Below are 22,238 nucleotides of genomic sequence, written 5' to 3' on the forward strand. Positions count from 1 at the left end.
TGGTTTGGTTCATTTTGTATGATGATTTTCTAATTTCTGTAAAAATTGAACTCCTCTTGGCTCTTGAGGACATAAGTTTCTCTTCTCCCTTGATCTTTGCCTGCCCTTGAAGCCATTTTGAAAGGCTCGCAGATAAACTTAAAAAGGTGCCGTTTTGAATAAATTTATTAAAGATTTTATGGTTGTCTCCACGTTGGAGGGTTGCCAGGCGGTTGCTATGCAGATTCAAAGGTGTTTTGAGTGTTTTTGGTGCTCTGCTGTCTTTCACTTCAGCAATTACACAATAGCAACTCAGCAAGCCTTAAAGGAACAGTTCACCCAAAAGACATAATTTATTCCCATGGAGTTGTTTCAAATCTGTATATATTTCTTTGGTCTGATGAACACAGAGAAATATATTTGTAAGAAACCTTGTTACCAAACAGTTCTTGGCCACCATTGACTACCATTGCTTTATACATTTCTTTTTCGGTTGATCACAAAAGAAGATATTTTGAAGAATGCAGGAAAGCAAACTCTTTTTACTGGCATTGTAGTTTTTCCTACTATGGTTACAAGCATTCAGATGTCCTTAAGATGTCACAAAAAGGTGAGATTTTCACTGTGTTTATGGAACATTTTAAGTTTAAATCTTTTTTTCGTTCTTATTTTACATTAAAATGAATGCCACATTTGAGTCATTTTAAAGGCAAATAATGTAAAAAACTGAACAATCAAATCACAAAATAAAGCAGAACTTAAGTGTTTTTACATTTATTTAATATTTAATTTATAAAATCATAAATTAAAGAATATTCTTTAAAAATTTCATAGGGATCTCAAAGTGCCCAAATTTGTCCTTTAATGTAACTTTAAGGGTCCTGAGGGTCAAGTGCACCCTTTTCTCTCTACCTCTTTTTTTCTTTCTCTCATTTCCTCTTAGTTTCGTCTTGCATTTGTCCTTTTCATGACCCCCTTTGTGATACTTTACAACAGTTTAAAAATATTTTAAATGTATTTATTTCGGTCTCTCTTAAAATGTTGATTCACCTACCCAGAACAACCTAGCAACCACATAGAATTACCCTGGCAACCACTTAAACATAATGTGACTACAAGTAATAAACCTGGCAACCTCAATATTGGAAATTAAAATCACTCATTGACTCTTCATTCATGGCTACATTATATGCACATTTTTCCTTCCACAAATGCTCGGTAATAAACATCCTCTCTCTTTTTTCTCGGTCTCTCTCCTCTGTACAGACACTTTTGCCAGTAAGGTCGCTGCCATCCAAGATCAATATGCAGACGCCTCCATTGGCAACGTGACTGGGAGCAACGCTGTGAATGTTTTCCTGGGCATTGGCGTGGCGTGGACCATAGCTGCCGTATACTGGCGCACAAAGGGCAAACCGTTTCTTGTGAATCCAGGCTCTCTGGCTTTCTCGGTCACACTCTACACGGCCTTGTCTGTGGTGTGTGTCTGTGTGTTGCTGTATCGCCGGCGCCCCTCAGTGGCAGGAGGAGAACTCGGTGGTCCACGGACTTGCAAGATATTGACATCCTTACTGTTTCTTTCCTTATGGCTGATCTACATCTTGTTGGCCTCACTGGAAGCATACTGCCACATTCCTGGATTCTGAGAAAAAAAGAGTGGCATCAGCATATCAAAGCTTCTCGAAGTTTCTCTGAACGTGGCCAGTAAATGAGAGAAATACTAGTATTTATTAGATATTTATCGGTACCCTTTTAATAAGTCCGATTTTTGTAAGTTTTCATTTTTGAAAGTGCACTCAGTAAAGCTTACATTGAAGATTTACCCCAGAATAATAAAACAATATGTCAAAATGATCTCGTACTCAGATGAGACTATGTGTCTCCAGACAGCTGCCAGATCAGCCAATGCAATGCAATACAAAGCAAACATCACCGAGTGCATCTTTAGATTAGTTTGAATGCAGAATTGTACCCGTCGTTCCCTGTTTCCTTGCCTTACACTCGTACTCGTCTCTCAGTGCTGTCTTAAATCTACCAGTAACCAATGACTCCTGTCTTTTTCATATTTCCGTTTGAGCCGATCCCGAGCCTTCGTTATTGAATGAAGAGGTTTACTTTTTTAAGATTTTTTTTGTTACTGTGTGTTGGTATTACTCTCATGTAACTGTAATCATAATATTGAAAAAGATGTTTAAATGAACTGAATGACCTAACTGGAACTATATTCTTAAGAGCCAGGTGTAGCATCAAGATGGATTTACTAGTGCTCGTGGAGGAAGTAAAAGCATGTTTCACGACATAAATAAACATGACTGTTGACTGAAGCATGTCGAAGAACTCGTAACTGATATGTAATGACGTATTGTTGACGTCAACAGGATGTCAAATAACAAAAAGGAATTGAACATACACATGAACTGGAGTGATGGGGAAAACAGAGGAACACTTGGAATAATAATGAATGAAACAAAGTGATGGTGCTGAATATCATTCATAAATGTATACATTGTAAATGCGTATATAATGTGTGTGTGTGTGGGGACCACTCATGTGAGAATAAACAACTTGACTAATGTTATAATAGAACTGTCTGTATCTGTATTTTATGTTACAGTCACAGTAGATCATGAGACAAAGGGATTGTAAACTCTTGCTCCTCATTTTTCAATTATCTAGGCTGGGCATTAACTGGGAAATTATGAAGACTGTAAACAGTAAACGGTTGGTAGTTAATAGAACTTGCAGTTCCTTATACTGTTGCATAGTAGATCATCATTAAAAAGCACTTCTTGTGATAATACAGCATCAAGAGCTTAAACTGTACATTGTACATCTGTGGAAAAAAACTATAATAAATGCAGTGTAATCAAAAAATTATATATTATCTTATATGTAAATATAAATATTAGGGATGCAAGATATATCAGGCAATAATTCGTATCGGTCAATAAGAGTATTTTTAGACGTAATAGTTTAAAAACAGACAAAGATCAGGGCCAATATATCCTGTCAATCAAAAGAGGACAGGAAAATGCAATGAATTTGTTCTCTGTATATTGAAAATGTTAAAAAACATCACCAATTTGATGGTCAATATTAATAGTAATTATATGTAAGGGATAATGTACAGGACTAAGCCCCGACAGTGTGATCAGGGTCCAACGCGAAGTATCACACTGAAGGGGGTTATTTCGCAATATCAGCCGGCTGCTTGTGCATTATCCTGCTTATTACACGGCTTCTTGCCACATGTAGAAAAAAACTGGACGTGAAATGTGAATTTAGAATTTTTTTACCAAATGCACACTTTCCGCAAGGAAAAGCTGTTTACTTGCAGTTTAAGGGTAAGGAACGATGTTCAATTGTCACCAACAGGCAATTTGGTTTAATCATTTGTAAATATAATGTCATATGTGTTATTAAAAAGATATATTTATATTCAATTTGTCAAACAATTCTGACAAAAATCATTTTGAAAGCTTGTTATCCGGGATTAAGGAACCTGCAAATGTCTCAACCGGCCAATCAGAAGCAAGCATTCCAACGAGCCGTGTTATACCATCCAGTAAATTCAGCTTAATCTTCAGAATCTTTGTTTTGCAGACATCACTCGGTGGTTACATTTTGTATCTGTGCAATTCTAATAAATATAGCCTAACACACAAAAGTACTTAATTGACTTAATTTGTTGTCGAGTTATGATTTCTGTGTGTCAAGCAGTGATTCACAGTAATGAAGTGTCAGTTGTTATCTGTTGTCAGTGTTTGTAGTTACGTGACTGCAGTGTGTGGAGAGAAATGACTGAATGAAAAACACAGATTGAGTCAGATTTAGCAGTTGTGTTGATTTTTAGCTCTTTGAAGTATCTTCTGCGCTCTGTCAAGTGTTTGGAGTGAAAAGATTGCACCCAGAGTATTTTTAGTATTATCTTGTTGCTAGGCGATCCACCCGAAGAGTCATTGTCTTGTCTGGACCGGATGACGAGTGTGTGTGCATGTGGGAGTCGCCTTATGTGTTACACCCACTCAACCCAAGTCTATTTACAGATATTAAATAGCACACAACAAACCATCTCATACCAACTTAAACCTCTGAACTTACTGCAAGTTATACAGTTTTACTTAACACATAAACGCTTATTTAACATTATTGTGAAGAGTTTCCATATAATGATCATGTGCATTTACTGGTTTTATCGAAGTTATATTGTAGCATCGTGACAGCGTGATGTCATTAGGACACAAATACTAGTTCATACTAGACGAAACATGGGTGCAAGATGGAGAGAGTGCATTTAATCGGTTTACAGGGTCACTGTTTTTTTCTCTCTGTGCCAGGTTACGCTTGGAGCACATTGAATTGAAGTGCAATCCCGAATGTCATGCTGAGAAGCAGCTATCGTAATTGGATTAAGCCGAGAGAGAGAGAGAGAGAGAGAGAGAGAGAGAGAGAGAGAGAGAGAGAGAAAGAGAGAGCCTATTGAGACAATCACAAGTATAGATGATCTCAAATTAAGTGTAAAGGTTATTCGTGGCACATCAAGACATGTTCTGAGACATGGGCAAAAAGTCGAATTGACCTGTCAGTAGTTTTTCAGATAGCAGTATTTGTATTTTGAAAATAATCCGAGATTATCATTAGAATGTTTCGTTTCATTTGATTTACTCTCTGTTTTATTAAAATGACGTTTCATTATTACTCCCTACCCATCATACTAACTGTCCCCAGACACATTAGTTAAGATATTTAGATGTACCTTTTAAAAATCTGGAAAAATGAATCCAGCCTTTATTCTGAAGAAGAGATTTCCTGTGTTGCTGTAAGGTCAACATGCAGGTTTTTGCTTCATAATTGTGTTACCGACACAAAATGAGATCAATTATTTGACATATTATGGTTGAGTATGAATTGAATATGTCCCAGAAGTAGCAACATGACTACATTTCAAAAACAGCTATTTTTTTATTATATATATATATATTTTACATTTCATTAATGAATAACATGTCAATGTAATAAATTGTTTCTGTTCACCACCATAGTGATATTTCAACAGATGGAAAGTATGGTTTGAGTGTTATTGTTATTGGCATTGGCATTGAAATACAGGAGGTTGTGTGTTAACATAAATTTATACCTGGTTCAATTGCATTTTATATAATTCTTAGATGCATACAATTGTTGTAGTTTTGTCCACAGTCTGGCCACTTTCCCAGTTTTGTGATTAATTTGTTTGTTCGTGTCTGCGAACAAAAAGCTTTATACTGTACAGATGACCCAGAAGTCACACAACCACAATTGGTCAAAGAACAGTATTCAATAACTATATATTAAACCTGCCATGTAGTAATGTATTTTAATCAACAATATGTTTAGGGGGTGTATAAAGTCAGTCCTCAGTTTAACACTGGTGTCCCAGCAGAATAAATATAGGATATGATCATGTTCATGTTCCAGTTTGACAAGGATAACAGTCTTTATTGTGCAATATATTTACAGATTAAACGGAGACCTAACAAACATATCTTTAAGAGTTTTGAGTTGACAATTTATCTTACTGTCATTAGCAGTACTGTCTAATTTCTTACGAGATAATTCCACAGGACCTCAAAGAGGTTCAATGGAACAAGCAAAGATCTGGAAGGAAGAGGCGTTTTGAGAAAGCAAGAGATATGTGATGTGTATATACTTTTCTGCACACTGAGTTGATGGATGTCTGGCGTGACAGTCAGGCACCGACTGTTCCTGCCATCATGCACCTTCTCTCATGCCCCTGACCGACAGAACGAGAGCAGGAAGACGGAAATCAAAGCAGGCGCTCACAGGAGAACATGACAAAGAAGATCTGAGTTTTGCGCTTGAAATACAATTCCTGGAGATAAGAGAAGGCGAAAGAGAGAATGTGAAACATTAAGAAAATAAAAATGAATGGGAGTATAATTAAACTCTGACTTCTGGTCGGCCGTGGAGAGCTGAAAAGACTAGAAAAGTACTTAAATGGACTGGTCAGATATGGAGGGAATCGGGTTTCAAAAGTTCATAGTCAAGTCCATAAAAATAGTAATTATAGTCTAGTTCAAATTGAAGGACTATATGTTTGCACTTTAAAGTCCAAGTGAAATTAAAAATTACAATCCCTATTTTATTTCATGAAATATTTCAGCGTTAATTGTAATGGTTTACCAATGTGGCTTATTGTCTTTTTTTAAATTCATGTGCCCTCATAATCCTCAGTCAAAATCTGAAAATGCACTTCAGCCCTCTACTGACTATCCATCTCAAATGATGTCAGCGGCTTGGGCGGAGCCTCCCCTTCAACTTTCAGTCTTCTCCCAGTTGCAACAGCTGTTTTATACATCCAATGAAATCGCAGTGAAAAGAAAACAAGACATGCCCACTGTTTTTCTCATTAGAAATTCCGTTTCACTCGGAAATGCGTCCGAATACGGAAGTAATTCACATTGTCACAAATCTGCAGATCTTTCTTGAAGCTTAAAAAAGTTACTGTATAAAGCCAAGGTGTATGAATTATCCACATATCTTGTTCTTTGTTGTAAAGTATTATCTATTGGGTTCAATAATAATATCTGAAGACGTTGCATTTATTTTCAGCGTTTGTTAAATGGAAACTAGTGCATAAACTCAAAATATGTACTTTATGTCATAAGACTCGAAATAATGGAGCAGGCCACATAATTTTGTTGAAGATGCAAAATCGTAACACACTAATTATTCTGCATATTTATACACAGATGCTCCACTAATATACAGAGGTTAAAACCTTTTTACTAGGGGATTAAATAATATTTAATAGTTTCATATATCTTTTAAAATATATAGAATAATAGATTGTTAATAAACTATTTTATAGGAAATAATACATAAGACACTTATGTTCCAGTAAAAGAAAATGTATTAGTTAATATACTAAAAATAAATTGGTGTTGTAAACTAAAAGTGGTTCTTTACTCGTGATCATAGGGTGATCATAGGGGAACCAGTTTTAGTGCTATTAAGCACCATATCTTGGGGCTTCAGTGGTTCTTCAGAGTGACCGAGGTGCTATATAGCACAGTTTTAGTATAATAACCTTTTAAGTCCCTGTATGGTTCTTCGGGGGCTCTATATAGCACCAGTCATCTCAAAGAACCGCTGAAGTATCAGGATACAGTTCTATATAGCACTTAAAGTGCTGGTGACATCATCATCTAGGTTATTAGGTCCCACACATTTTTTAAACTTCAAATCATTGTTTGAAGTTTTAAAATTGATGGAATCTGTCTCCATGATGGATGTGATGATGTACTACATGTGTTAAATAATACCTTCATAAAGTCACATACTCTGCCTTCTGGACATACCTTGCGAAACTATTTCCTAATCCGAAGACATTTTCTACTCCAAAGAGAGAACTGAAAAAGAAAAGCTGAAACGAGACATTTTTGACAACGTTCTGCATTTATTGAATGTACAGTTATATTATTTATCGAATAAAAATTACATCCAGAATAATAATTTTCCCTTTAACAAGGCAGACCAGTACTTTATCTACATACAGTGTTAACAAAAGTGTTTCAGTAGGAAGGTGATAAAGAGACAGATCCAGAAAGTGTGAACAACGATGTACTAATTATGACATATGTACTTGGTTAAAGCTATAAATGAGGCAGCAGAAGTTAGCCCTTGCATATATTGTCCCTTAAAGACATATCAGTACAAACACCAATATTAGCTAGCATTAGGTTTAAGTCAGGTCCTGGATCCACGTGTACTGTATTATGGAGCAGTCTGTCATCGATCATTAGCAATAATGAGAGAAGTGCTGTGATTTGATTCACACGACTCTGATCTCCCCTGAGGATGTCTGATTGTAGACAGGAATTTGCATGCAAATGTCTTCCTGACTTCAACCCACCAACCACGAAGAACTGAATTTAAAGGACGTGATTTTCCAATGCATTTCAAAATAAAAGGTTTTAAAATCAAAATAAAAAATGTTAGCAACCTGGATTTTTGTCCCATTTCAAGACCCAAAACTGTGGGGTTTAACAGAAAATTCACTGAACATACGAAATGTTCCCATTTCAATGGCCTATAAACAAAACAACAGTGAAATTGTGACAATCCCATTTACAAAGGTGCTACAAATATCTTTGAAAATTTGTTTTAAATTAAATGGAAAATTACAGGCCATAAAGTAAAAAATGCACCATCAACAACAGATAACTCCAATTTGATATGTTCCCCGAAGCCCAAAACACAGACAAAGACAGACTTTACTCTCGCCTGCTTTAGTCAGTAGTATAATTTCTTAAACTCCTAAAAGGAATGAATTATAAGACAATTTATAAACTGGTTTCTGCTAAAATACACACAATTATATTTCCTAGTACAACGATATTGGCCAATACAGTCCTTTTCAAAGATAATGAAGTATGAAAAGAGGATATGCTTACATGCATACATCATTTATCCCTGTTCATATTGGTATAAAGCTATTGAACTGACATGCAGACAAGACATACCCATACACACAACACACATTTCCCATTGAGAAAGATGACATGGTCCATCACAGCCCTTTTGTCTTCTAAACTCAACCATTCATACAGCCAGCAAAATCACACACAAACACGCTCTCTTCCAACCGTGTACATTACACATCTCGTCTTTATATTTTCATCCATGCACTGAGAGTAGACGTCACGGCCTGCGTCCAATGTATTTGTTTGATAGTCATAAGTGCTGTAATTGATTTTATTTCTTAAAGTGCTTCGATAAAGATCATCAAGTACCAAGCACACTGTCATCTTCCTGTATTATAATAATGAAGATGATGCACACTACAGCAGACCAGCGCGCTGACGGAAGCTTTGGTGCGCGTCAAGGCAGAACGCTCAAGTGGGCGGAGCGAGTGAGCACTGTAGGCATGTCAAAATCCAGAGAGAGAAGTGTCGGAAAAAAAGAATGAAAGAGGAGAGGTTATGGACCCAGATGGTCAACCAGAGATAAATGAAAAATGATAGAATCAAATCAGATTACACAGAGAAAGTGAAATCCAACGGTCATGCTGTCTAATGGATTAAAAAAAGGCCTGGATTGCTGTGATCAGAGCTAAGCTTTACGTGTCTTCGTTCAATCTCACATTATGCTCTGCCTCGATGTATGTTATGCAACGTGTTGTGACTTGGAATCCGACTTTATGAAACAACACATCGGAAGTGTCTGTGCAGGTGTCTGTCATAAAACTGTGCCGGGACTACGGTTCAATCGGATTTAAATGTAGAAAAACGGCTTGGCATAAGGTACAAGTTTCCTAGACATCAGTGCATTTGAGAGAATTTGACGTACGGGATCACTGCCAATTACAGAGACTGGATTAGAATCGATTCGATTATCCAACCAACACTGAGGGGATAACAGGATTTATAAAGCATAATCTGGGTGATAGAGTTCAAGCGAAAGAAAAGTAGAAATGGGGCACTTAACTTGTACATAAAATAAATGACTAGGTATTCATACGTTATGAGAAATTCATTGTTGGAAGTTGGGCAAGCGACAGTCCATCTGTGCATTTTTATGTAAACACGTACCATTCGGATCAAGCAGTAGCCTGGCCTTCGCATCGCAGACCAATGTGCCATTGGCAAATTTACACTGCCACCTTCAGGGCAATTCCAAGCACTACACTTAAAGCTCTACAGTGCACAATGCAACAGAAATAAATAGAGAACCAAGTCAAAGGTGTACCGCTCCCCTCTTATTTCCACAGGTGTCCCCGTACAGGCATCAATATGTACCAGAGCCCACGTTTGTAAAGCTAGATAAAATCAATTCTAACTATTTAAAACAAGACTTTGGTTTAAAAATAAAAACGTAAAAAGTTGGTACATTTCAATTCGCAAGGTATACGCAAATGAAAAAAAAATCCATACAGCTCAAAAAAATGCGTACAACTTGTAATACTAAATCTATTCTTAGATTCCAGAGGTGAGAATTAGTGGTAAAAAACGAAGAAAAGAAAAGCATAGCATCACTAGAATACTCCTGTAGTGTCCTTGTCTGATTTGACAGGGCTTTTTGAGGTGGGCGAGTCCAGCAATGAGCTGGAGATACTGCCGATGTTGCTCCAGCTGTGATCGGGAGAGGAGAAAGGGGGTGTGCTGCAGTTAGAAGACGGGTCGGAGCTGTCATTATTGACCTGACTTAAGAGGTCTTTATATGAGCCTTTGCTCTCTAGCTCCCCCTGTAGGTACAGAGAGATTTCCTCCGGCAAGCGCTTCAGCTCTGCTTCGCAGTCGGATATCAGGCGAGCCTGGTTCTGAAGAGAAGGAATAAAACGTGTGGTTATTTGACAAGAATGATCCAGCAGGGAGAAAAACACACATCTGTTTAAAATAATGCTTTAAAAATGAATGATTGGATGTGTGTATTTACTGACCAGAGGGATCTCCTCCTCTATCTTCTGGAGGATGTCTTTGTGAAGGGCTTTCAGCGTCTCCTGACGCTTCCCTTGAGACAATTCCAGCTACCCAAAAGAGAAACGAGAAAGCGAGAGCATGTACGATAAAGATATGCGTATGACCACAACACAGCGTTATAATGCCAACGTTACAGATGCATATTCATAAGGCGGAAATTGACTTGACCCTTGGAACATTTTTGTGTACTTTGGAGATGCGACTGCTGTTTTTTATTCATGTGACTTGAATGCAGATCAGATCATTCAGACAGAAATCTAAATAACTTTGCCACACAGCTCAACTCACCAGACGGATTAAGTTGACAGACTCGCTGATGTGTTTTCTATTGATCTCACTCAAATCCTTGCTGAAAGATGTGGAATGAGAGAAAAAAGAACAAGGTTACTTTCACTGGACGTCATTGAGGTGCTGAAAGCATTCAATTCAGTTGTGAACCCTCAAAGCCCTCTGTGATTACATATTTATATTTGACTTCCAGGTTCGATGCGGACTCTAACCACGTGAGATTTCCAAGTCTCACGAGAGTAATTCAAGATCACGGAGCCGTCGTAGTTCTCCGATGTAATACGCTGCCTGCGCATGCTGCAAGAAATCGAACGTGTGCTTACGTTGAGCGCCTTCTGTTAGCATACCGCTGGCTGACATTACAGTTAGGGTGTTTTCACACTTGGGTCCTCTTTAAAAGAACCAAACTCAGACCCCTTTCAGTGGACCAAGAGTTATTTTTATGTTCACACTGTCTCCGTTACTGAAAGAGGACTCGGATCCTTTTTGTTCCACTTAAGCGGTTATGGGGACTCTTTATGTTCATACTGTTTTTTGGGGACTGATCCGTAGGAACATTTCCCATGGTTTTATTGTAGTAAATACAGTGGTATGCAAAATTCACCTCATGAATCCCTCTCAGATTCTTGACAAGAATGTTCAAGAGTCGGTCACAAAGTTAAAGTTAAAGCTACGCCGGGGTTGGATTTTTCAGCAGGACAATGATCCTAAGCACTCAAAATCCATCAAGGAATTCATGCAGAAGCACAAGTACAATGTTCTGGAATGGCCATCCCAGTCCCGAGACCTTAACATCAGTGAAAATGTATGGATTGATTTGAAGCAGGCTGTCTACGCACAAAAGCCAAGGCGTGGGCCAAAATACCACCTGCCAGACTTCAGGAACTTGTCTGTGGCTAAAGGTGGCATCTATAAGCTGTTATTGCAACAAAATGAGGCTCTACTAAATATTAAAGGAATTATTTCTTTGGGGAGCCCAAATTTATGCACATGTCTATTTTTGTTTAAATGTACATAACACCAATAAAAATGATTTCACTATTGAGATGTTTCTGTTTCCATAAGGCATAACATGTGTTAAAATGAAGTTGCTACTTCAAAAGCTCAGCAAGTGACAAACTATATTGAAGATCATGTGTATTAAAAACAGACACATATGTGCAATGAATACACATCGAGCCCTGCATTCCAGCCTGAGCCCGAAAAATAGGGCCGGGCTTCGGTACAGGTTGTTAAAACGCGAGCCGGGCATCGGGCCTTTTTCATGGTGTCATAATCAATGGACATTGTCCCCACTCCCCCGCATGGCAGTATCACTTTACTATCCAGACCAGAGCATGCATACATAGTTATGATGCATGTGTTTTGAGTTAAACAGTAGGTAAAGCGCACAATCGACAGAGTAGTGTTAAGTTTGTGATTTATATGTTTTCAACTATACAAGAGGGGTCAGCTGAGGTGGCTTGGGCATTTGTTACGGATGCCTACTGGACGCCTTCCTCGGAAGGTGTTCCAGGCCAGTCCGACCGGGAGGAGACCCCGGGGAAGACCTAGGACACGCTGGTGGGACTATGTCTCCCGGCTGGCCTGGGAACGCCTCGGTGTCCCCCCGGAAGAGCTGGAGGAAGTGTCTAGGGTGAGGGATGTCTGGGCATCTCTGCTTAGACTGCTGCCCCCGCGACCCGGCCCCGGATAAGCGGAAGAAAATGGATGGATGGATGGATGTTTTCAACTATATGCGCACGTTGCGCAGACCCAGCAGCGTATGATATTAAAGTAACACGAGAGAGCAATTAACGAATATATGCCAATCTCTGCAACAAAGATTTTTTTTTAAATAAGCAGACAAAACCAATTGGCAATATATACTCAAAACATTTCCCTAAACTGACGCAATAAAGAAACGAAGAGAAATATAATTAACCAAAACTATTTCAATGGCTGCAACAGTTTTCATTCACAACCTTTATTTAAATACGCGTTCCAGTTCAGCACCTGAACAACAAACAAAAAATACTTCACACATTTTTCTAGATTAACTTAATAAAGAAACTGAACGAAATATGAATAATTGCCATAAAAAACAACTAACTTAATGGCTGCCACAGCCTGCGTAATGCAGAGGTTTAAAAAACTGGCTGAGGCCTGTGCAGGGGTCTACACTTGTTAAAATGTGAGATGGTGTATGAATTTACGCAGCTCTCTCTATCAGTTGTAATTATGCGCTCCTCCGACGCCCTTCATTTTTTTTATAAGCAGAATTCACAAATTGAATTAGCGCTTTACATCTTTAACATTTTTGTCAGCTTTAATGAGCTGTCCAAGTTGAGCATTATGTGACAATGCATTTACATTACATTTACATTTAGGCATTTGGCAGACGCATCCAAAGCGACTTACATTGCATTATCCTATACATTTTTACATAGGTATGCGCTTTATTTACACATGTGTGCTGTACTTATGAGAAGAGAAAGAGAATAGAACAGGAACAGCAAAGCGGTTAAATTGCTATATAAATAAACTGACTTGACTTCAGTGAATACACACATTTTTAAGTACATTAACCCTCTCTCTTCTCTCAACAGGTGGTGGTCTAGCTTTAGTAACTTTGTATTAGCACCTGTTGTATTATTGCTCCTGTATGACATCACTTATTGCTCCCTGAACACTTTGTAAGTCGCTTTGGATAAAAGCGTCTGCTAAATGACTAAATGTAAATGTTAGTGTGATGGTAAAATGATATACAGACAGTAAGGTAAAAAATGTGGGGTTTTGGGGGGGGGGTGGGTTGGTTTGTAGGGTTGCGCGTGCGCAGAGGGCCAAGGCTCAAACGTCACGGTTCGCTACTCATTCAATTACTCTAGACACAAATGGTCACATTTATCTAAGTCTCTAACTTGACGGTGCATTTCACCAGACACAGTTTCCAACGACAAAAGCACAATACATATTTCCTATTCATTACAGAACAGTATCTTTAAAAATTCTGTATATTTATACATATATATCTACTTGTGTATATCATGTTGATGGGCTGTAATTTCGGTCTGTGAGTACTCTGTGGGGATGTAGTCGGAGGCTGACACCAAGCCAACCTGTGAAATGTACAGTGATGTCCTGAAACCAGCAGGCTTCTCAGCATAGTACTTAACCCAAGACAGCCACCGGGACTGTCCCTAAAATGAGTTCACTGTGAGGTGCTTTCAATAAACATCTGCTAAACAACAAAGGAAAAAGTGGTGCAGAAAATAATCTCAGCAGGTCGAGTCTGCTTTATGTCATTTAATCTCTCATCTACATGACAGCTGTTTAAAATTAGAATTTTAATAATTCAGACAAAAATACGATTCAATTCAAATGTCAATTTATGACATTTTATTCCTATCGACAGATCACGCAGAATAGATTGTAAATGTGAGAACAAGGATGGGAGAAATAAACTCACCTTTCAGCCCTATCTTTTTCTAACTTCCTGGCCTCAGAGATGCTGCTCAGCCTTTTCCGTTCCAGAATCTTCTGGAGCTCTTTCTTCTCTCTGTCAGTATGAACATTTCAACATGTGTCAAAGTATACATACACAAATTTACCCTCCAAATCGTCACAAAATCATTTCTTACTTGTCACACACGTCCTTGAGTTTCTTTATCTGGGCAGCTTGACATTCCAGGGCAATTTCCCCCAGTTTCCGACTGGCCTGAGAGAACGTATTTGCAAAATAATCAATATTTTTTTAAAGCGTGTGTAGTGTATCGTCTGTTTTAGCGATGTGTGTTTGTGGTACCTCTAACAGATGAGCGAGTTTCGTATCGGTCTCAATCTGATGTTGTGACTGTCTTAGACTGAGAAGTTTCGGCATCTGCTCTTCTTTAAACCGATCCATTTGATCCTTCTGCACAGGCTCTTCTGCTCCACTGCATTACGCAAACACTCGTATTAAAAATGGACTTAACGTGATTAACTATGAGATAACGTTTAGTTTCAGGTTTAAAGAATATTTTCCTTAGCTGTCTTTGACTATTCTGAATTACAGTCGGCACACGAGCCCAGTTTGAGTTTGCGAGGAATCAAATTTTCTCACTTTTTTTTCAGACTGGGCCGCAGACGTTTCTCCGCTTGACTCTGTTTGCTCAGTGACCTCTGTTCCTTACTGAAAGTCCACACCTGTAACACAAACACGAACAAAGAAGTTATCTGTCATACGCAGCTGAATATAACTTTGCGGTGTTGAAGTACTCGAACGATTTTGAACCTTTTTGAGATGTTTCTTTCGTAGATCCTTGAGTTCCTTGCACTGCTTCTTTATCAACTTCAGGTAGGAATTGTTCTGTTTGAGGTCATCAATAGACTGAGGTTCAATAACTGTAAAACACATGCATCATTTTACATGATTTATAACGCATCGTAGTTGTCCGTGAGGGTGACATGAGTGCTGAAGATGAGGGTATGACAATTAGACGATGGTTTGTGGATCTTACCTTTAAGAATATTGTTGACCAGATCTTCTTTGGGGGCTAAAATATATGGCACATGGACATATGGGTCAAGTAAATGGACATGACATTCAAACCAAACATCGAAACAGAACAGACGTGTGTGTGTAATATGTCACCCTGGACCACAAAACCAGTCACAAATATATTTGTAGCAATAGCAAACAATACATTGTATGGGTCATTGTGCCAAAATCATTAGGATATATTAGATCATGTTCCATGAAGATATTTTGTCAATTTCCTACCGTAAATGCAGAAAAATCGCAAACATAAATGGCCAGAAACACGCCTACAAACTTCTCTCACTGCTGCCTGCTCTTCGGGAATTACAGTTCTCACTCAAAATTGGTAGCGGTAAGCAAATACAGAGCGTTAAAACTTCAATGGCCTCCTACAGCGCCTCTGATGAACAACTTTAAAGGCATTCGATTCTGTTGGACCCTCAGATTCTCAAATAGTTGTATGTCCGCCAAATATTGTCCTATCCTAACAAACCATACATCGATGGAAAGCTTTATTCAGGTGATGTATATATCTCAATTTCGATTTGTGGTCCAGGGTCACATATGGTAAAGAACATGGAAATGAGAACATGAGGTGATCATTTTCAGAGGTGAACCGAACCTGCTGCAGGGTTCATGACATCATTCAATGGAGGAAGTATTTGAGAAGGCAGAGGACAGATAGGGTCAATGGACGTCACACAACTAGGATAACACTTTACTCGTTCCTCTGGTTTGACAGTACCATCCTGCACAGACACACATTGTTAATTACAACAATGTTATTTAATCAAACAATGGATTTATTGAACTTGCATTACAGTATATTTGTTACCAACTGAAAAATACCAGATGTGTTCACACTTCTGAAAAATGTATCGTATTTATTGGGTTCTCACTATTGTTTTTTTCTTAATGATATGACGAGTTTGCATGTTGGTCTGTCAACTATCCATGTATGGGTATGCGTTTATAAATGCAATATTAATATGCAGAGTACACAGGCATATGTTATGTAAACACAAACTTTTATTCTGGATGCGATTATTGTTTGACCTAGTTTTGTTTACTATATAATTCCCAAACTTCCATTTCTGTTGTATATTCACTGAAATAAGGCTAAAACTAAGAAATAGCAATGAATAGGCGTGAGTCTACATCTTTGACCAGGGGTGTATTGTATACTGTTAAAAACTCAAATGTGACTGACCTCCAGAAGTGCCTCAAGTTGTGCTTCCCTCTGAGCCAGCTCAGAGATATGTTTGATGGGGTTTGTCAGAGCTTCAGCGTACCCTACATGTGTACCAAAAACAAAGATGAAAGGAAAACCTATGAATTACTATCACTAATATTATTTTGGTTGAACTTTCAGGGCAATTTACTACAATAAACAAACACCGCCCTTCCCCACTCAAAAACATTTACATGTGAAACTAGTCTGCAAAATTTCCACCAGGAGGTGCAAAGGGAGAGTATGCGCCTTCAGTACTTAACCACAAATACTGTGAAACAGTGAAATTCAATATGATAAATTCGTTATTACATGACAGGAGGCAACATATTAAAGATTAAAAAAAGAGTTATTCACGTTTACAATAAATTCTATTTTTAAGCAGTGAATGAGCCAAAGTGTTTATGATCACAGAAGTTCATATAGGCCTAAAGAAAGTTGAGCTACAAAACAAAAACAGTTTCTGATATTTTGGCTGATGATGTAATATATATTCACGCATAAAGAACAGGCTAGAGTTGAAAGTTTCTTGCCTTGCGCTGCACTGAACTAATGTTTGCAGAATATCAACCAAAACATCAATGGGGGGAATTTGCATTTCAGTCAGTGAAATAAGTATTTAATACTTATTAAGTCCTGTCACTTTAAGAAAGTACTTGTAAATCAGCTTGTTATGTATATAAAATATGCCTGCCAACAGAACCAGTATCTTCCATTTCAACCTCTCCACCACCATGTTCAAGACCAAATAGGTTTCAAAGGATGTCAGGGACATGATTGTAGAGCTGCACAAGCCTTGAATAGGCTACAGACCGAAGCTTGGTGAGAAGGAGACGACTGTTGGTGTGATTATTTGGAAATAGAAGAAATACAAAATAACTATGAATTGCCCTTGGTCTGGAGCTCCCAGCAAGATTTCCCCAATGGTGTAAAGATGATCATGAGAACGGTTAAAGATCAGCCCAGAACTACACAGACGAAGCTTGTTAATGACTTCAATACAGTCTTGACCACAGTTAGGAAGCAAACCATTGGTATCACGCTATGCTACAATAGATTTAAATCCTGAAGCACCCTCAAGGTCCTCCTGCCCAAGAAGGCCCGCCTGGCTGGTCCGAAGTTTGACAATGAACATCAAAATGATTCAGAAAAGGCTTTGGAGAAAGTGCTGTGAGAACAAAAATTGCACAGTGTTGGAAACATAATGCTTTAGGGCTTTTTCTCTGCTACAGGTACAGGATGACTTCACCGCATCGATGGGGCTGAGGGACGGGCCCATGTACTGTCAAATCTTGGACGAGAACATCCTCCCGTTTATTACCAGTGAAGATGGGTCAAAGGCCTAAAACATATTGCAAAGACAACCAAAGAGTGGCTTAAGGAGAAGCACATTTAATGTTCTAGCCAGTCTCTAGTCCTAAATCTGTGAAAGAGGTTAAAACTCCAATTTGCTCCAAGGGTTTGTCCACAAAGTACAAAGTTATGTTTTGCTCGGGAATCAAATACTTATTTCCCTGACTGAAATGCAAATCAATTTATAAACTTTATATAAAAATGTTTCCCCTGTTTTTTATATTCTGTCTCTATCAGTTCAAATAAACCTACAATAAAATAGAAATAATAAATTGTGAGTTAAAACTAGCCCTTCTGCTGAGTGTGGCAATGAGCTTCAACACAGAGTCAACACACATTAAAGAAGTACCGCAGCGGAGACGACACCGGCGGAAGGATAATTCTGGTTGAGAACCTACTGTATAGCTTTTAAAAATTTGCTCTACTCATCCTCCAGCTGGTGACAACATATACTGTGTGTAGCAGGGTAAACACTGAACCACTGTCTAAAAAACTGGATTAAAATGACATATAGTATAGTATCATAGATTCTTCTCCTACGTTGGTGCTCATCGGGGATGTAGTCCATCACTTCTGTGTACACCAGGAGGGAGGGCAACATGAGCGGCTGGTTCAACTCATTCTTCAGACAAATGTAGTGATAACCTACAACACATTCACACACACAGTTGAGATAAACCAAATCATCTTCTAAACAGTATCGGACTGATAGGATGATGTGTGATAGATCTATAAACCTGGACGCAATGCAGATACTGGTAAGATCCGATGGCCGATAAACTTTCCACTTTCCTCATACACCGCTATTCTCAGGGATGCCAGGGTGGGTAACACCACCTAGAGACAGTGGTCAGCGGGATACTTTTAATTAGTAATTACAATAAAGCCTTTATGATGAGACAAACACAAATGCATTTAACAGTAATAAAATGAGTCAAGATAAAACTGTAATTGTGGACAAACTATTTCTGTCATTTGTCACCCTGTTGAACTCAAAGCGCTCGTCGTCCCACACCGGGTCCAGAGAGTTGTTGTTAGATGTTTTTGTTCGGTATTTCCTTTTAGTGTCAGTGGGAAGTCCAAACATGTCCACCTCCACATAAATGCCAACCTTCTTATCGCTCAGAAACTGACCCGAGATTATCTGTGTATGAGAGTGAGCAGATGTGGGTCTGATCTTTTACGCTACATTACACCTACAAAGTAAAAAAACAGAAGATAGCTACAGTAGTACCTCATACAATATGTTGCATTATGCACACAGTACCTTAATCTCGACCCTATTGGCTACGATCCCATCCACAATGTCCATAGTAAAGGGGTCAAAGTGTTTGTCGTTGCGTCTCATGAACTCTGGCTTAAGCAGATAGCCACAGTGCCCGTTGTATTCAAACACCCCCATGTTCAACTGCATCGCCAGGTCTGGGAAGCAAACCGAAACATGAGATTGTGAACAAAGGTGCCTTTGAAATCAAATTAATTTAATAAGTTAACTCTTGAAAAAGGAAAACCATGAAATATGACAGAAATCGAAATATCTGACCTAGAGTTTGAAAGTTTAGTGCCACCATCTGGCAGCCCATGTTCCAGAAGAGCTGAGGCATGTAGTTACTGGATTCAACTCGAGTCCCTTTGGGGTAGATTCGACTCAGCTGCTTCTTATTGTATCTGAATACACACAAGTCGCTAAGGAAGACAACAACTCAAAAACACACACATACAGCCGCGGAAAAAATTAAGAGACCATTTCTGGTTTTAGAGTTTTTCTGAATTTACTGTATATGCGTTATGTGTTTAGGTAAAATGATCATGTTTGTTTCCTTCTGTGAACTAAGAATAGTTCTCACAAATTACAAATAAAAATATTGTTTCTAATTGCATTTATTTGCAGACAGTGAAAACTGGAGAAACAGGTTCAAATAACAGCAAAAATGCTCAATTTTTTTTAAACTCAAATACTGCAAAGAAAACAATTTAATAATCAATTCTAAGCAACGTATTTGTACATACAAAATTCTAATAAGTTCTAATATGACTTTTAAGTGATAACTCCGTTTTCATGTGACTTCTCATGCTGTTAGTCTTTCACATTGCTGTTGGATGACTTTTCGTCACTCCTGAGGTTTTCAGTCAGGGAGACTGCACGGACCCTTGCTCCAACCACAATCCCCCCCAAAATAGTCTTTAATGTTACTAACTAAAACAGGCAAAAATATATATTTCTCACTGAGAAACACAAAAACAAACTTTTATAATTAGCCCGTTCTGACTGGCAATTTTGGAAATATTAGCTAAAATATTTATTAGTTTGACAGACACCTAAATAATATTAAACAAAATAGGTTGATACTAGTCTAATGTCACATAAGATGACATTAACAAATGGCACCACTTGAGTTGTTTACATTAGGTTAACACTTACTTAAAATTTTATTGTAATCAGCAATAATTCATTAAATAATAGTCGAACACAAAAAGTAAAGAATATTGTGACCTCAAGAGACTTCCATACACAGCCACTAGATGGCGCAATAATTCGCTTGTAATAAAGGTATTTGCAAACACTGTATGTTGCGGTTTAAGTTGATTTAAATGTATGCATTCAGTAGAGACTTCAACACAACATTTATACTAGACAGTGACTAGATTGGCCATTTTTTCAAGCCATTAAATCCCGTAATAGCATATCTTAGTATACATATGTTACAACAATAAAGCATATCGTATAGACGCCTCAACTCCCAGACTCTGGATTTTCTGTTACAAAACGCTGATCAGTTCCCCACTTAATAAAAATGACACCACAAGCTTTTTTGAGTACCAAAACAGCCGTGTTTGGCGTCTATTTTTCATGAACTCTCTGGAGATATAAAGATAACTCGCAAAATGATGTTCTGAATGAAGCGGTTGCTCTTCATATATAACAAGTGTGTGCATGACGTAGAGAGTGTAGAAAGGATCCTGTTGGCCAACTGTATGATGACCATGCCCACGTCCCCAACCCCGTCACAAATGAAAATAAATCGAATGTATTCAATTTACGCGGGTGATCCCAGCGAGGTCAAAAAAAGCACATCAGATTTGTGCAGAAGAATCACATCCCAGTCTTTGATTTAGTTGAAATCCAACAGACCATGGACTAGAATGGCCACAATACATCAAGAAATGCTGATTAAATATAAATGTGTGATTTTTTTTATTTTTTTCGCGTGTGTGTGTATATATACATATTAAAAAAAAATGCATTGAAGGATACTCTACAAAATCACTGGGAGAGCTCTTCATAGTTTCCAAGCCTTTGGTCTCCACAAAAGAGGACATCTCAAAATATTTATTTCTCTCTAAAAAGAGAAAGACAGATTTGTATTGTTTAATAATCAATTTACATAGTGGGGACCACAATGTATAGAAACCTGTAGACACACGCAGTATTTTTTATTTGTACTCACTCCTTGCCACTTCGAATGATTTGAATTTGACTGGTTCTATGTAGTTGACCAATGTGGACATTTCCTCTGTAGCGTTCACCTCACTGTATGCAGTACCCTGAAAGACGAGGGCACTTTAATGCCTCATCAGAGAGAGGATGAGAGAAAGGTAAGAAATCACAATGTTTACCTCATCAGTTTGTTTTTTGGGATCTTGATCTACAACCGGCTCCTCCTCCTCATCGTCACTTTCTCCATCTATCAAGTCATGAAACAATAATACACACAGAAAGACAAAAATTAATACACACCATAAATACATTCACCATAAACGTCCGTGCTGTTGCCTAGTTTGAAATCGGTCTTCACCCTGATTGGCAATCAATTTGGGGATATCCAGGTCTTTGTTCATCCTCTCTGCAAGCCTCTCGCCCCCATTGGACAGGACCTGGGCCACTTCCCCATCTGACAATGGACAATCTAAACACAAATCTCATTATGAATGGGTTTGAAATGAAATGGGCAATGAAATGAAAACGGATCACGTTTACATAAAAACCCATGAAAGGGGAAAAAAAACAGACTAAAGAGGCCAAAAACTACTTCATGCCCACAAAACGTTAAAACAAGGCTTGATAAAACATGAACTTGAAGTATGATATATAACATTTTATGTATACATATATTCATAATATACAGGTGCATCTCAATTAATTAGATTAAATAATTCTTTGTCAATCATTTCAGAAAGTAAAACCAAATATATTTTATAGATTCTAGAAATTTAGATGATTATGGTTAACAGATAATGAAACGATAGACATGCATGGTAAAGGCTACAAAACCATCTCCAAGAAGCTGGATGTTCATGTGACAACAGTTGCAAATACTATTAAGAGTGTCCTTGGAATTGTATCCAACCTCCCTGGGCGGAAAATCAACCCCAGATTGAACAGAATGATGGAAGAAGACCCACTTTA

At 38.1% G+C, this 22,238-nt stretch overlaps 2 protein-coding genes across 3 annotated transcripts in view; one reads left to right on the forward strand and one right to left on the reverse strand.

The window, feature by feature from the left end:
- Window positions 1-2,563, forward strand: part of slc8a4b (solute carrier family 8 member 4b) — a 39,225-nt gene extending 36,662 nt beyond the window's left edge. Inside the window, exon 9 of the mRNA XM_079475701.1 lies at window positions 1,246-2,563. Within this exon, the coding sequence (XP_079331827.1) occupies window positions 1,246-1,625 (380 nt within the window). The 3' untranslated portion in view covers window positions 1,626-2,563. The remainder of the gene's footprint in view (window positions 1-1,245) is intronic.
- Window positions 2,564-7,423: 4,860 nt separating this feature from the next.
- Window positions 7,424-22,238, reverse strand: part of plcb3 (phospholipase C, beta 3 (phosphatidylinositol-specific)) — a 50,974-nt gene continuing 36,159 nt past the window's right edge. For both annotated transcript variants that reach the window (XM_079458447.1, XM_079458448.1), the window contains 20 exons: window positions 21,628-21,738; window positions 21,449-21,516; window positions 21,280-21,376; window positions 21,087-21,171; window positions 19,374-19,498; window positions 19,098-19,252; window positions 18,813-18,974; window positions 18,568-18,667; window positions 18,371-18,475; window positions 16,457-16,539; window positions 15,869-15,995; window positions 15,227-15,262; window positions 15,001-15,110; window positions 14,830-14,912; window positions 14,533-14,662; window positions 14,369-14,445; window positions 14,197-14,286; window positions 10,749-10,809; window positions 10,421-10,507; window positions 7,424-10,300 (listed from right to left, as the gene is read on the reverse strand). In XM_079458447.1, the coding sequence (XP_079314573.1) occupies window positions 10,016-10,300; window positions 10,421-10,507; window positions 10,749-10,809; window positions 14,197-14,286; window positions 14,369-14,445; window positions 14,533-14,662; window positions 14,830-14,912; window positions 15,001-15,110; window positions 15,227-15,262; window positions 15,869-15,995; window positions 16,457-16,539; window positions 18,371-18,475; window positions 18,568-18,667; window positions 18,813-18,974; window positions 19,098-19,252; window positions 19,374-19,498; window positions 21,087-21,171; window positions 21,280-21,376; window positions 21,449-21,516; window positions 21,628-21,738 (2,177 nt within the window). In that variant the 3' untranslated portion in view covers window positions 7,424-10,015. The remainder of the gene's footprint in view (window positions 10,301-10,420; window positions 10,508-10,748; window positions 10,810-14,196; window positions 14,287-14,368; window positions 14,446-14,532; window positions 14,663-14,829; window positions 14,913-15,000; window positions 15,111-15,226; window positions 15,263-15,868; window positions 15,996-16,456; window positions 16,540-18,370; window positions 18,476-18,567; window positions 18,668-18,812; window positions 18,975-19,097; window positions 19,253-19,373; window positions 19,499-21,086; window positions 21,172-21,279; window positions 21,377-21,448; window positions 21,517-21,627; window positions 21,739-22,238) is intronic.

This window comes from Barbatula barbatula (assembly GCF_947034865.1).
Source record: "Barbatula barbatula genome assembly, chromosome: 1".
Lineage (NCBI taxonomy): Eukaryota > Metazoa > Chordata > Actinopteri > Cypriniformes > Nemacheilidae > Barbatula > Barbatula barbatula.